This window comes from Acartia tonsa, chromosome 5, assembly GCF_053477335.1.
Source record: "Acartia tonsa isolate MP-2025a chromosome 5, ASM5347733v1, whole genome shotgun sequence".
Taxonomy (NCBI): Eukaryota; Metazoa; Arthropoda; class Copepoda; order Calanoida; family Acartiidae; genus Acartia; species Acartia tonsa.
The window spans coordinates 10,974,636-10,991,452 of record NC_137264.1 but is presented as its reverse complement, the minus strand read 5'-3'; the positions used below and the strand labels follow the sequence as shown (position 1 = coordinate 10,991,452).

At 31.4% G+C, this 16,817-nt stretch overlaps 2 protein-coding genes across 5 annotated transcripts in view; one reads left to right on the top strand and one right to left on the bottom strand.

Annotated features, from left to right (window-relative positions):
- The window catches only part of LOC145318738 (uncharacterized), a 372,001-nt gene that overhangs the window by 224,581 nt on the left and 130,603 nt on the right, over window positions 1–16,817 (top strand). The gene's annotated exons all lie outside the window — the stretch shown is intronic.
- Window positions 1–16,817, bottom strand: part of LOC145319932 (armadillo repeat-containing protein 8-like) — a 57,205-nt gene that overhangs the window by 10,300 nt on the left and 30,088 nt on the right. The window contains exons 12-18 of the mRNA XM_080162334.1: window positions 9,207–9,299; window positions 4,530–4,628; window positions 3,991–4,096; window positions 3,500–3,573; window positions 1,476–1,529; window positions 943–1,027; window positions 429–571 (exon numbers count right to left, since the gene is read on the bottom strand). Of these exons, the coding sequence (XP_080018460.1) occupies window positions 429–571; window positions 943–1,027; window positions 1,476–1,529; window positions 3,500–3,573; window positions 3,991–4,096; window positions 4,530–4,628; window positions 9,207–9,299 (654 nt within the window). The remainder of the gene's footprint in view (window positions 1–428; window positions 572–942; window positions 1,028–1,475; window positions 1,530–3,499; window positions 3,574–3,990; window positions 4,097–4,529; window positions 4,629–9,206; window positions 9,300–16,817) is intronic.

Genomic DNA, 16,817 nt, shown 5'->3' with positions numbered 1-16,817 from the left:
TCGTTTCAGAGCTTCGCTTTTATGGATGTTGTCATCCTTGTTAATATACACATGATTACAAATAACAAAACCACACCTTACGCTGATTAAATTACCTATTGTTTGTACGCAGAAGGTTTGTAAAACCCGCTCAAGTTTTGATGCGAGTCCCCAAAGTTTTAAAGACCCAACGAATGAGAGTATGTTTAACCAGTTCAGTTATATTCACAAACTAAGACAATTCAACATAAATGACACGTTCTTTGCCTAAATCTGAACATTGTAACAGGTTTCATCTGGTTTTTAACCAAGGCATTTCCATTACTGAAGATAACCTGATCTTTGCCCAGCGTGGTCATTATTTGGGGCTTGATGCGCTGTTTCGATTACCCCTTTTAAGGACACGCCTGTTGAATGGCATTTCTCCATCATTGAATAATAAGCCTAACCTGATCTGTACCCAGCGTGGTCATTATCTGGGACTTGATACGCTGCTCAGAGTTGAAGGACAAGTTCATAAGTCCCCAGACACCGTTGAGCCGCAGGGCCGGGTCCTGCTTGCGGGTCAACTCGCACAGTACGTCCACAGCTCCTGTAAAGTACAATTGCAGATTATCGGCGACGCAATAGATATAGTACATTATATTTTATAATAAATACATACAATAAATTCGTTTTAACAACCCAAAATTCATTGATGAATTTTCTTATTACCTATAGGATATCTTTTAACTTAAGAATGTTTTATTACTAAATCTTTTTATAAATATACTATAGTTTTTCTTTTCAGTCCGTTAGAATCTGCCAACCAATCAAAATTTAACAAAAGTACTCGAAGTCTATCATTAAGACAACAAATAAAAAAATTGGATTATAAAACTTTGGGTACTATCGTAACTTCCTTCCTCTGTGGTGTTTATAAAACTTTGGGTACCAGTGTCCCCAATTTCCCCTGAGTATTACCTGAGTCCAAAATTGAGTCTTTGCTTGGAGAAAAGTCGAGGAGCATGTTGCACAGAGTGGAAGATGCCAATAACACACTCTCAACCTGTTAAAAAATTTAAATTAAAATATCTATTAAAGAAAAATAGAAGGTAAAAAAGCAGGTTGAAAATATCCCTCAAAGTGTCTTTTTAAACACAATATTGAATATTTTATAGTAGTTGTTCGTTTGTTTCTTTAGTACAAGATGGATTAAATTAGGTACTGGAAAGCCTCCTCCCACGCCCCCCCCCCCCATTATGTTTGGCATTGGGAAAAATACCCCCCCCCCCCTTATGTTAACTTATTACAAAAACATTACAGTGCCAATAAGCCGAGGAATAAGGGGGGGCACGGCAGATGGAGTGGTCGTCAATTTAACTATGTGTTGCCCCCAAACGATAAAGAAATAAAAGAAGCAAATTTATTTTATTCTAAAATTTTATAACACACATTTACAAAATCCTACCTAATGTTTTTTATGTAAAGTTGATATTATGTTTGAAAATATTTACCTTGGAGCTCGCGGAAGAAAGTATTTTCATCAATGGTTCCCAAACAATATTATCCTAGAATATTCACAAATATAGTCCCCAAAGTATTTTCATCAATGGTTCCCAAACAATATTATCCTAGAATATTCACAAATATTAGTCCCCAAAGTATTTTCAACGATGGTTCCCAAACTATAATATCCTAGAATATTAACTAATATAGTCCCCAAAGTATTTTCATCAATGGTTCCCAAACAATATTATCCTAGAATATTCACAAATATAGTCCCCAAAGTATTTTCATTAATGGTTCCCAAACAATATCATCCTAGAATATTCACAATATAGTCCCCAAAGTATTTTCATCAATGGTACCCAAACAATATTATCCTAGAATATTTTCAAATATAGTCCCCAAAGTATTTTCATTAATGGTTCCCAAACAATACCATCCTAGAATATTCAAAATATAGTCCCCAAAGTATTTTCATCAATGGTACCCAAACAATATTATCCTAGAATATTTTCAAATATAGTCCCCAAAGTATTTTCATTAATGGTTCCCAAACAATATTATCCTAGAATATTTTCAAATATAGTCCCCAAAGTATTTTCATCAATAGTTCCCAAACAATATTATCCTAGAATATTCACAAATATAGTCCCCAAAGTATTTTCATTAATGATACCCAAACTATATTATCATACAATATTCACAAATATAGTCCCCAAAGTATTTTCATTTATGGTTCCCAAACTATATTATTCTAGAATATTCACAAATATAGTCCCCAAAGTATTTTCATCAATGGTTAAGTTCCCAAACAATATTATCCTACAATATTCACAAATATAGGGAAATATACCATGGGAGGGAGGGGACATTGAGCTATTTATTACAATACTCCCAGTTTTATTCGTTGGTTTAACAATTTGGGGGACTTTTATTGAATTTTGAGTGGTTGCTTCATTAAAAAGAGTGTCCAAATTTTCCAAACACTAACTGTTATCTACCGGGTAATTTTGTTTATCATCATTGAGGATATTTATCAATACATCGGCTATTGTCTTAACCCCTTAGATCCCTGGAAATATACATTTCTTTTTTTTCAATGTTAAAAAAAGTTAACAAAAAAAAGGAAGAAGGGAAATTAATAACTCTAAATATTTGATAACTTTTTTATGTCAATTTTATTTCTTAAAATTTTTGGTTTTATCAGGGAGGAAGGGGATTTTATACTGAATTACAATGATACTTAAAATAATTTTTATATTATATCTTGTCTTATTTGATCCCTGTACTTAATTTTGAAAAGTATACTTTCTACATTAAACAAACTATACTACGCTTAAACAAAATAAACAAGAAAGTTTTAAAAGAAAACCAGTACAGCAAATGTTTTTGTTTTCTTCATTTTACAGAATAAAGTTTAATAAAAATGAATGTTGTAAGCAATTGTAATAAAGCAAGTAAAGTAAGAAGTAATAATTTTCCCCCATCTATAGATTTTAATCAATCAAATAAGCTTCAAAGCGGGAATAAGGTATAACCAACAAGGGAATTAAATCTAAAATAATATTTGGGGGGCAAATGGAGAGGTCGTCAATTTTACGATGTGTTGCCCCCCAACGACAGCTGAAAAACACGTATAGGTTTCGTGATTTTTTCCCGAATTAATTTCGTTATTGGTATGAGCTGGCTTCAAAGTAGCTTAGCCAAAAAAATAAGTAAATAATTCTGTACAAAACTAATACAAAAAACAGAATTATACTATATTTACATTTCTTTGTATCTAGATGTTTTTTATCTACTTATTCAACGACAAAACAACCTAAGTAATTAACAACCAAATTGTTTTTGTTATGTTAACGAATAGCAAAGCTATAAACATTGAGGGTCACTATAATTTTCAATCCAATATCCCGTACCTCCCTTGCTACACATAATCCAGAACTGCGAGAAAAAAAAGTTTTGTTATATTTTATTGATGGAAAGGGTAAATACTATATGCCTTTAAATAGGCACAAAAATGTTAAATTGTTACCTGGAAAGTTGTTCTGAGGAGCTGTACAGATCTGGAGAGAGAATGCAGACAACGAATTGCTGGCATGATCAGTTCTAGAATTAAAGAGATATGTTGATGTTATCCTTTTCTGAATATAAATTTTTAATCAAAATAATATACTTTTGTGTCAAGGCTTTTAAACAACAGTTTGAACCCATCAAACCATTTGATGATATTTCACCAAAGTTTTTTCATATAAAACCATGGTGAAACCTAACTTTAAAGGCGATAAACCAAATATCAAACATAAACCTAGTATATTCACTAAAAAATACTATGGATCAATGCTGGAAGGTGCTTAGAATCACTTTATTTGTGGATAGTCCCTTTAATTCAAAATAAGGTGGGAAGTCGGGGATTTTAATGCAGAAAAAAAATAAAATAACAGTGAGTTGGATGTATTTATAGATCTATTATCAATTAATAAAACATCTTCTTTACTTACAAATTATTATCAAACCTAACCTTACCTAAATCTGATTCCTTCATGGCCTTGACGACACTGTCGACTATGGGCTGGGTGTCAATCAACCTCTTCCTGATATCCTCGTCATTAGCCGCCAGGCTGGCAAATACCTATAACATAATTATGGTTCACTCCCTATTTTTGGCGTTGAGGGAGGGGACATTGGACTGTAAATTAAACTGGTGCCTTAGGTTTTGGCACCGTCTTATCTTATTAGACCAAAAACTTTGGATATTCTCATTGGATGCTGATTGCTGGTTCCAAACAAGAAGTTTCTAAACTTTTTAACCAATAACTTTAATTTTCTGAAGGAGTAATTTTATTTATCGTTACTGGGGATATATATAAATTTATCTTCCCTTGCCTCATCCCTCAAGATCCCTTAAAAAGTTAACCTTATGTTTTTTTCAACTGTAAAAGCGTTATATAATATTGTTTTATTAGATGAGCAGATGCGCTGTTATAAAAAAAAATCTCGTCTTTCGTCAATCCTAATAGAATCTAAAGAACTAATTATAGTGAAGCTGCGCTACTTAAACTTACATGGAAAGCAGCCTTTTTCAAATCCTTGGCTTGCTTCGCCTCCAGCTCAAGTTGGGTGGTCAGTTTGTTCAACTGGACTCGGGTCATCCCGTTTGTTTTCTAAATAATATTAATATAAAAGTAACAGGATGAATGTCTGTGTATGCCTGTCTGTAGCTGACCCCCCCCCCCAAAAAAAAAAACACCTGCCATAACTAAAAAGCTATACCTTTGTTCGGTGTGTTTTTGCAAAATACACTCTGATATTATCTTGATTTAATGGTTAAAACTAGAAGTTTCCAAACAAAAGGGGTAATTTTGCTTCTCATCATGGTAGGTATACATCAATCTATTGTCCATTGTCTTATCCCGTTAGATATCAGGCCTTACCCCTTGCTATATATCACCTTTTTTCTATGTGTGTATGTGTGTGTGTGTGTGTGAGTGTGCGTATGTGTGTGTGTGTTTGTAAATGCAATGTATTGACATTTAGTTTTTAAGTAAGGCCATGATGCAAAAAATAGCATAATATTAACATAAGGTTTTTGAGTGTTTTACAGTACATACATATATAAAAAAAATAAAAATGAGAGAACAAATCTATCATATACAACCCCTATATATACTACACATATACCCCCTCCCCCCACTAATAAAAGCCTGGACGTCTTTTTGATGTAGAGGTCTAATAATCAAAGAAGGAAGGAGACACTCAAAAATAAAAATAACAATAAATCAGATATATCATCTTACTATCCACTTATATAGTTCAGTTTTGAGTTTTAGATTTCTGTGTTGTTTTATACCTTGACTTACGAAATACCTACACTTTTATAAACCCTCCCTTTATGTAAAGAATGATTTTTTGGTTCAGTCGATACCATAAAAATTCGATACCTATAAATAAATAAACCATATGCAATTCCTGAGACAAATAATCTTAAAAACAAATCTTTCAGTGGTAAAGTTATTAATCAGCGCAGCTATTCTATAACTGTTGTATATTGTCTGTAAATCAGACGATCCTCTAATAATCAATGTTACTTCAAGGTGTATGATTTCTTAATAGTTTTTCAGAATATATTTCTATCCTTTGTGTACAAGATAGTGCAATGATAACTATCAAAACAAAACAAAATCAATATACTTTTTAGAGTACAGTAATGCTATTTTTTGTAACAACCAGTTAAAACAAGGATGACAACATCCATAAAAGCGAAGCACTGAAACGGTAGGACAAACGGACATTAACACTTGTATAGTATCTGAACTGAAAAATCGGAACATAAATGTATAAATGTCGAATCAAAATTGTAGGTAAATTTGTTGAAAAACTGCTTAAAAACAGGATAATGTTTATGGACATACTTACATTTTTGGACTTGATTATAGAGTTGCTTTGCTTATAATATTGTTCTTTGTTGTCCCAGGAATCAATATACCAAAAATCAGATCAAACGGATAATTAAAACACTTGAAAATTTGTTGTTAAAAAAGTAGAAAAATCAACATGTTTAAAATGGACGTACGGACATTCTGGTAATGATTATAGAGTTGCTACGCTTTCTAAATCGTACCCAACTACTACAGGAATCATCATGCAAAGTTTGAAATCGATAGGACAATTCTAACATGCCTAAATTAACGAATAAAAGCTATCTATCTCGGACGGACGGACGTACGGACGGACGGACGTACGGACGGACGGACCGACCCTAATTATAGAAAAGCTTCGCTTTTAAAAATAATAAAACCAGGGGGAAGTTTGTACAGTTATAGGAAATGAAATTCAGTATAAAAGTTTGGGAGGGCCGTGTGGGCTTGTTTTTATAGTTATCAACCTAATTCTTTTTGTAGGCTCTCTTATATGACTGGATGTACACATAAAACTTTGAAAATTGAATTTCGGCACTTTCCTTCTTGGGGCTTGTGGAGCACAAAAACCCCCCAAACGCTAAAAATATGAGTTCTGAGCTTATTTTTAAAGATATCAACCTGATTTTTTAAAAATAATACTTTTTTAACATAACTGAATTAACGAACCATTACAGATTTCATTTTGGGACTTTCCTTCTAGGGGCTTGTGGAGCAAAAGACCCCCAAACACTAAAAATATGAGTTCTGAGCTTATTTTTAAAGATATAAACCTGATTTTTTTTAAATAATATTTTTTTTAACATAACTGAATCAACAAACCATTACAGATTTCATTTTGGGACTTTCCTTCTAGGGGCTTGTGGAGCAAAAGACCCCCGAAAACACTAAAAATATGCGTTCTGAGCTTATTTTTAAAGATACCAACCTGATTTTAACATAACTGAATCAACAAACCATTACAGATTTCAGTTTGGGACTTTCCTTCTAGGGGCTTGTGGAGCAAAAGACCCCCAAAAACACTAAAAATATGAGTTCTGATCTTATTTTTAAAGATATCAACCTGATTTTTTTTATGGAAACTTTTTTACATAGCCGAACTAAGGAACCATTACAGATTTAATTTTAGGACTTTCCTTCTAAGGGCTTGTGAAGCAAAAGACCCCCAAAAACACTAAAAATATGAGTTCTGAGCTTATTTTTAAAGATATCAACCTGATTTTTTTAAGGAAACTTTTTGAACATAACCAAACTAGGGAACCATTACAGATTTCATTTTAGGACTTTCCTTCTAGGGGCTTTTGGAGCAAAAGAACCACAAAACACTAAAAATATTAGTTCTGAGCTTATTTTTAAAGACATCAACCTGATTTTTTAAAAATAATACTTCTTTAACATAACCGAACTAAGAAACCATTACAGATTTCATTTTCGGACTTACCTTCTAGGGTCTACTAGAGCAAAAGACCCCCAAAACACTAAAAATATTGGGACTTTCCTTCTAGGGGCTTGTGGAGCAAAAGAACCACAAAACACTAAAAATATTAGTTCTGACCTTATTTTTAAAGATATCAACATGATTTTTTTAAGAACACTTTTTTAACATAACCGAACTTGGTAACTTTTAGAGATTTCATTTAGGGACTATCCTTCTAGAAGCTAGTGGGGCAAAAGACCCCCAAAAAGTATTATGTTAAAAAAGTATTATTCTTAAAAAATTGGGGGTCTTTTGCTCCACAAATCACAAGAATGAAAGTCCCAAAATGAAATCTGTAATGGTTCGTTGATTCGGTTATGTTAAAAAAGTATTATTTTAAAAAAATCAGGTTGATATCTTTAAAAAATAAGCTCAGAACTCATATTTTTAGTGTTTTTGGGGTCTTTTGCTCCACTAGACCCTAAAAGGAAAGTCCAAAATGAAAACTGTAATGGTTCCTTAATTCAGGTATGTTAAGAAAGTTTTCTTTAAAAAAATCAGGTTGACATCTTTAAAACAAACTCAGAACTCATATTTTTAGTCGTTTTGGGGTCTTTTGCTCCACAAGCCCCTAGAAGGAAAGTCCCAAAATGAAATCTGTAATGGTTTGTTCATTCGGTTATGTTAAAAAAGTATTATTGAAAAAATCAGGTTGATATCTTTAAAAATAAGCTTATAACTCTTATTTTTAGTGTTTTGGGGGTCTTTTGCTCCACAAGCCCCTAGAAGGAAAGTCCCAAATGAAATCTGTAATGGTTCGTTGATTCGGTTATGTTAAAAAGTATTATTTTAAGAAAATCAGGTTGACATCTTTTAAAATAAGCTTAGAACTCATATTTTCATATTTTTAGTGTTTTGGGGGGATCTTTTGCTCCACAAGCCCCTAGAAGGAAAGTCCCAATATGAAATCTGTAATGGTTCGTTGATTCGGTTATGTTAAAAAAGTATTATTTAAAAAAAATCAGGTTGATATCTTTAAAAATAAGCTCAGAACTCATATTTTTAGTGTTTGGGGGGTTTTTGTGCTCCACAAGCCCCAAGAAGGAAAGTCCCGAAATGAAATCTGTAATGGTTCGTTGATTCAGTTATGTTAAAAAAGTATTATTTTTAAAAAATCAGGTTGATATCTTTAAAAATAAGCTCAGAACTCATATTTTTAGCGTTAGGGGGGTTTTTGTGCTCCACAAGCCCCAAGAAGGAAAGTGCCGAAATTCAATTTTCAAAGTTTTATGTGTACATCCAGTCATATAAGAGAGCCTACAAAAAGAATTAGGTTGATAACTATAAAAACAAGCCCACACGGCCCTCCCAAACTTTTATACTGAATTTCATTTCCTATAACTGTACAAACTTCCCCCCCCCCCCTTAGCCTAAAATTACTCCAGGACATTAATAAAGCTTCCATGAAAAGTATTCAGACCCGCATTTTCCAAGATCTTTAGCTTCAAAAAAAAATATACTACTTTATTTAACAGGATGTAGCGCCCCTAGTTTAATGCGCTTCCTTTAAAAGGGCAAATGAACAACATCCTATATTTTAAAGTTTTTGTTGTTGTGTGAAACTAAACATCTCGGAAACTTGTTGTCCGAATTAATTGTAATTTTTAGGGAAGCTTTATGTATGTCTTTGGGTGGTTTTAGGTACTTTTCTGACCCACTTCGCACTCCCCTTGAATCTAGGGGCGAGGCAACCAGTATTTGATAAAATAACGGAAATATAAAAAAGGATATTTAATAATCCTTTATAGTATGAGGGAAAAACTAACAATCTGAACAAAAAATGGATGTTAAACTGTTGTATGTTTTATTAAAATTAAGGATAGATTAATGTAAGATATATAAATAACCTGTTTTGGTTCTGGTTCCCATTTGAGGAATGCGGCGACGGTGGTGATGAGATGGTTGGATATTGACGCAATCTGCTGCAACTCAACATTGATCTGAAATTAAGAGATTTAGGTTAGGTATGATGCCTATGACTATATGGTATCCTGGACATTAATAAATCCCCTTAAAATCCTGTAATATGAAATATTTTTTTAGGTTTGTAAGTGGGTTTCAGTCCCCTCACTCCTCGCAGAATTCAGATCAACTAATGATTTTTTGTTTTTTTTTGTTTTTGTATATGAGAATTACTATGTGACATGTGATATACTATATAAAAAAAACTTATTTATAACTAAAGTGGTATTGCATGTAGTAAGCTTATTATAAACTGTTTTGATTTGGTTAATTTACATGAGACCTTTCATAGAACAACCCATAATGCTTTCTAGTACTATGTGACATACTCCATGAGAAACTTATTTATAACTAAAGTGGTATTGCATGTTCTAAGCTTATTATAAACTAAACATAATGTGTCCAACCACTAACAAGTGTTCATTCAATTAGGTTTAATCTGGAGCACTGTCAAAATATCAACCTTGTTGTACAAAAAAAATCGAAACAAAAACTAATTGTCAAATCTTAAGTTGTAAATTACCTGTCTGTGTGTTATATTACGGAAACGCCAAACCTATTTTCAAAAAAGGTTTTAAGCTATTTTTCTACTTTATCAAAGGAGAGAAAAAGTGTTGACTCACCCCTCCTACCAATAAAACTTAAAAGAGTATGAAAAAATTAAAAGTAATTGTAAAATACCAATAATCTAAGCCAACTTATAGACATCTTCATTAACTTCAGGACCAAAGAAAAAAAATTTAATTTGTAAATTTTAAGTGTTTTTGTTTACAGTCTGTAAAAGATTGTTATCAATTTGTAGAGTAATTTTTTTAAAAATATGTTTCATTTTTAATTTGCTAAAATATAGATTAGCTATAGGTATTGTGAAAAAATCTAGTGTAATAATGGTAACCTAGAAACAAAAATAATCTTTTTATAAAATCACATTTCTTTAAAATGCAATGTCTTTCATTTTAAATTTTATAACGTTTTTAATTTTGATGTCTAAAGTCTTAAAACCTAATTACTAGGTATTGACTTTTTCTAATTTTGTTTATTTTGTTTTTACCAAAAAGCATTCTGGTTCAGCCGTTTCAGAGATTTATGTGCAACAATAAAACACACGGAATTTGCTATCTCAGATTATAGAATTCTAAATGCAGTCTAAATATGTTGGTCTTTTATTCGTTCTACAAATATTAAAAAAAGGTTTCAAAATTCTATTCCAAAAATTGTATTATGAAAATTGATCATCAATCCTATATTCTACAGTAGCCAGTAGTATTCTACACCCCTCTCTACCCTCAATTATTATAAGATACAAAAGACAAAAGACTAGGAGCCCTAACCCTGATAAAAAGCAGTATATCAATTGAATAAAGAACACAATTATTGCTGTACAAATCTCTAAAATAATCGTTGCTAACCAAACAAACAAGCCGCATACTGAGATTTCTAATAACTTGGCATAATTGGGTAGTCTTGTTTTCTTTAGGTTTTTTATTTGTGCCACATTATTATAATTTACTTTGTCTGCTTGTCTGTTCGTTAGTTTTCCAGGGAGGAAGGTGACATTGGACTGTGAAAAACAGTGGTACTTAAAAAGTTTATCAAACTCATTATTTGCTGGCTTAAAAACTTCATGCACTTTTATTAAATTTTAATTGAGTTGTACATGCTTTTAACGCCCAAACTTTTCCGCCAATAATTACATTATTCTTTTGATAATTGGGGGTGTTATACATCAATTTATTGTCCATTGTCTTATCATTTAAGTTCCTTGGTTATAAGTAAGGTATCTTTGTAATATAATCATAGAATAATTATAAAAAAGCTACCACAAAAACTAGATTGCCCCCCACCCCAATTAATTGTTACTTAAACCATCTAAAACCTTATTATCAAACTTATTTTTATTCTAGAAAAAAAATGTACAAAAATTAGCTTAAGTTAAGCCCTTATTTCCTTAATTTTGGTTACACACAAAAATATTATTACAGGAATAGAGGGAATCAAAATTTGAAATAATATCTAACAGCGTAGAACCAATCCAAAACATTTTTTTGGTACGTACGGGCATTAATTTTTCATTTTATTTATCCATATCTGGAATCTTTAAGAGATAAAATAATGGAAAATAAATTGATTTATATTCCCAATGATTATAAATAATATTGCTTCTGTTGTAAATGAAAAGTATAATTAAAAACTGTACAAACAAATCAAGATTTGATAGAAAGTTCCCTAAGAATTAAAGCCTACAAATGAAAGAACGTGTTTATAAAACTTTGGACTAGTACAATTTACAGTCTTGTTTCCGTAGATTGTTTAAATATCCTTATTTCTCTGAATAATATACATTTGATGTAAAAGTTTCGTGTTTTATAAATAATATGATTAACCTTGGTTCTTAATATTACTATTCTTCTTTATCATACAACTAGCGGCTTCGCCCGTAGAAGAATTGGAAAGCCCCACTCCAATATAGAATCGTTGTTCATAATATTTTTTAAAAAAACTGAGGGTGTTGTATTTTTTCACGGGGGCTTCGCCCAAGGGTGCGGTGAGGGTTCTCCCACCCCGCTTATTTTTTTGTGTATTAAAAGAAAGAAAAAATTTTTTTTAGGGGGGGGTATTTTATTTTTTTTGGTTGTGGGGGTGTCTCATACCTAAAGAAAATAGCTTTAAACTACCACGGGACCAGTAGGTATGTTCCCTAAAGAGTAGAAAAGAATTGGTTCACCGGTTAATGAAATCTTAAGCTTCAGACAGACATCGTTCTACTTTGTAATAGAATAACAAGAATGATAACATTCATAAATAAATAGCACATTAATGGAAAAATCTAAGAATGAAAGCATTTTGCATTACAGAATATTATAAAGAAATTATTATTTCTTTAAATATTCTTAATTAGAGATTTGCTATTCTTATGTCGCGATGCTTGATCGAACTAGAAATCACCAGTTATATAAAACAAATCAAAAGAACAATTTCTTCATGTCACAGTCAACATCAACATGTTTAAATAGGTTTATTATCTAAACATATTGATTTAAGGCTAAGTTATTTAATATTTTCTTCTTATTTTATAATTTTTATTATGGTCTTTATCTTCACAATAAGATACATTCTTAGGCCATGTTAAAAAATAATACGACTTTCCAAAATATTAAGTAAGTAGTGTCAAAACTATGTTGCTTATCCGTAATTCAATAGCAACTGTGTTTAAACATTATAGCAAATTAATTTACAAGAGTGAGTTACATCATGAACACATTAGGAATCTAAAGTGATAAGACAATGGCCGATAAATTGATGTACATTCTCAAAGATGATACACAAAATTACTCTTTCTGTAAATTACAACTAGTGTATGAAACGTTTGGACACTACACTACACCAAATTTAAGTCTTGGGATGGTATAAAGATATTTTTCTAGCCCCTCTCTGCCTTTTCGAATAAATAACCCCTGAAGGCTAGTGGCAAAGCAGCCAGTACTTTTTCACAAGTTGGTAACTGTGAAATCACAAATTAATATGAATTAAAGCTACTCAAAAAATCTATAAAATACTAAACTTTTTTGCTATTTAACTATAATATTTTGTTATTTTTTAGGATAAACACCTAGGATAATCTATTTATCTAACACAAAATATACTTAATCATATTTTAACAGTTTGAAACTAGAGTAGCAAAAAATCATTAAATTTAGGTCTTAACTTGGAACTAATCCGTGTTTCATAAAACATCCGGATTAGGAACGCAAGCTTTTTAGTTGCGTAGCCACTCTATAATTTACAACGTCAGTATAACCGTAAAAAACGTCACCACCCACTAATCTTTGTCGGGGAAGTAATGGGTTAGAATCTTGTACAAAAAAGAATTAAAGACGTTAATAGGTGAAATTATTGTTAAGATGTGCGATAGTATGAGTAGGGTGAATGTCTTAGCCTTAAACATGCGCAACTCAAGACTTCCAGAAAATTGTCGTGTAATCAAATTGTGGGTTATCTACACTAGTTGGAATGCTATTGCCTTGAGACTAAAAATAAAGCAATATTTTATTACAATATAAAACATTTTTTTAAAAGCTCTGCTACTATTACAGATGCTCGTTGTAGGGTAAACAAGCATAATTAATAATAGAAGAAGTATCAAGTATAGCAGCTCGTTATAAAAAGGAAGCTTTTCTATAATTAGAGTATGTACGTTTATAGTTCGTTAAAAAGTAAATTTATCGATCTATTGTTTTAGCAATAAGACTTTTTAGACATTAAAAAAATCTTTATCATTTGTTTTTTTATTTTAATCTATTTATTAATTAAATACATAAATGTCTAAAAATACAAATGATGTAACATTTTTATGCAAAAAATCCACCTTTTTAAAAAATGTCTGAAATCATGAAACACGAACTGTTGAATCATAGCTTTCATAATCCTATTTTACATTTAAACAAAGGTTTATTTCTTGCTATTCTAATTTCATTTATCTATAATACAAAGTAGAACGATGTCTGTCTGTTTGTGTATTTGTGTGTTTGTCTGTTTGTTTGTAGCGAAGGATCTCGCTAACCGCTGAACCGATCGGGTTCTCCTTTACAGGGTAGCTTCTCATAGTTCCCGGGAAGGTTTATAACTATTTTCTTGGGGGGGGGGGTGGGACACCCCTAACCCCCCCAAAAATGAAAAATACCCCCCCCCAAAAAAAAAATTTCTTTTTTATTTTAAATCTAAAATACGAAAAATTGGTTTGATCAAACCTCTTGAAGCAAAGCCCCTAGAGGCTAATGGCGAAGCCGCAAGTTTTTAAATAAATTAAAAAATAAAAAAGTTTGATTAAGAAATGGATCACAATTATTTGTAGTAAAAATTTGGCCACTGCTAGTTTGTATACTAAAATAATTTAAGATCGTGATTATAAAACTTTGGGGACTAATTTAGCTTATTTACTAAAGTAACTGAAATACTCAGGGATCTACAGGGATAGAACAATGGCGGTGGCCGATAAATTGATGTACACCACTAATGATGATACACAAAATTACTCCTTCTGTAGATAACAGTAAGTGGTTGAAAAGTTTTGACACTTGACTCAATGAACCAACCAATCAAAATCAAATAAAAGACACCAAAGTTGTTAAGCCAGGGAATAAAAAACGTTATCATAAAACTTTGGGGACTATTGTAACAGCGCAATGTCCCCTCCCTGGAAATTCTGATTGTAATAACGTGTGTGTGTTCAGAAAGATCTCGAAAACCACTCCAATAAAAATGAAAGTATATAAACTGGTGCAGTATTTCTAATACCAGTAATAAAGGAATTGTCAAAAATTTATTGCATCTAAAATTGGAAATTCAATACCTATTGATAAACATTTCCAATTAAGATAAACAAAATTACATATTCTGCCGTTTAAAATTATTATTGAAACGTTTTTATAACGTAGATAAAATGCTTTTGGGTACCAGTGTAAATTATAGTCTATTGTCCCCTCCCTTAAAGAAATTTTAAGCATATACGGCATATGTGTAAATCCAAACATCGTGTACAGTTTTACGGTCATTTATAAAGTAGCTATGCTTCTCTGAAAGTGACTTTTCTTTTTAAAAATTAAATTTTTTTTCATGAAAACTAACCATCCCCTTAAACCCTGAAAACTCGACACAGTATGAAATAATGAAAAGAACAAGATTTCTATTAGGTTTTTACTGTATAACATTTGTCTTCGCTTTTCTTACGATACTGCCATTATTTCAAAATAGCTAAGTCATAAAAAAAAATTCTGAAGTAAAGATCTCTTATATAATGAACAGATTTAATTGCTATTTTCCTTACAGCTTTTTATTATCGTCTCATGGTTTTAAGCTATCTGTCACTAACTTAACCTCACCTAACTTGCAAAGTAGCCCCTTTTTATAAGGGGGAAGCTAATAGATGATACTTAGACATTACTTGTATTACTTATAATTCGTAACAATACTAAAACATTTTAGACTATATTCAAAGATGCTACATACACAAACAATGCGTTTTAAATAAACTACTTAGGTTTTCTTGATTAAAATTAGCAATGAGCCACTTTTTATTCAACCATTGGGTCATTAAAATAACTTACAAAGATGAACTTTTAAATTGCAATGTAATATCCCAAAAGCTGGAGTTGGTTCATAGTTATTTATCACATTGTATTGTAAACAGCTTTTCGCGGATATAAAAAGATTAAAACCAGTCTTGTAAGCCCCGATAATCTTAATTGTACATTTTTATATTCGTAGAAACTGGATATACAATACGATATATGATTTTTCAGTGTGCCCGAGAACCGGTTACTATCCACCGGATATTAATTGGTTTCGAAGTCAGAAAAGAAGTACTGTGAAATTAAAACAATGACCAAAAAGGTATATTTTTAATAAAATTTAAGACAACAAAAAAATGAGATCAGGGATCTTCAGGGATAAGACAATGGATGATAAATTCATATCTACCATTCACAATAAAAGTAAACAAGTAACCCTTCTGTAGAACAAATAATCCAAAATTCAATTTAAGTTCCAAACGTTTTTGTACAATAAATAAGATAATGTGCTTATAAAACTTTGGGTACCAGTCCAATTTTCCCTTCCTCCCTGGATGAAATAGAAACATTAAGATATCAAGGGTAAAAAATAGTATACAATGAGGGGTGGGGCTAATAAGAAGTTAATTATTTTTTCTTTACAAATGTAGCAAGAAATATATATAAGAAATATATGAAAGGAGGGGAAGGGGAGTAGATATTATAGAGATCTCGTAAATGTAAGGGCAAATAAAAGATAAATAATATGAAGAGAGAGGGAGGGGACATTTGACATTAAATTAGACTAGTCCCTAAAGCTTTTAAAAACCCGTCTCTCATTTTAAGTACTTCTATTGATAGGTTGCACAAATAGCAATGCCCTAACGTTTATAAAATTAACCTTCACTAGCGGTGATTTAATTCATCCCAATTTGGAAATTACATTATTTAATGACCATTATCTATTCCCTGAGACCCCTGCAAATTGAAAAACGTCCTTTGCAACGCTACTAGTTAATAAAACCATGTTTGTTTCGATGTTTTGATGATAATTTGATTGAATTTCTTCTAGGAAAATGTCTACACAATTCTCAAAGCAAATAAATGATAATGCTGAAAATTTAAATATTTTATCAACTCTTCCAACAACATAAAACTTTCATTAAAATTTATATTTTCACAAAAATGCAGAAATTGTAAAAAAAAGGCATTAATGGTTTCTATCCTCTATTGTAAAATAAGGTATTTTTTTTAACTTAAGATTTGAATACTGAACTGATAGGGTTCTATGGCCCTGTGATGGTTTTAGACTATTGTATTTTCAGATTTAAGTCTTTTTATGGTTTTAACCTATTTTAGACCCTTTCTGCCTCATCCATACAGAGGTCCTAAAATCTAGGGGCGCATTCGCTAGTTGTATATAATCTAGTATGTTTTTTTTTTCAGACA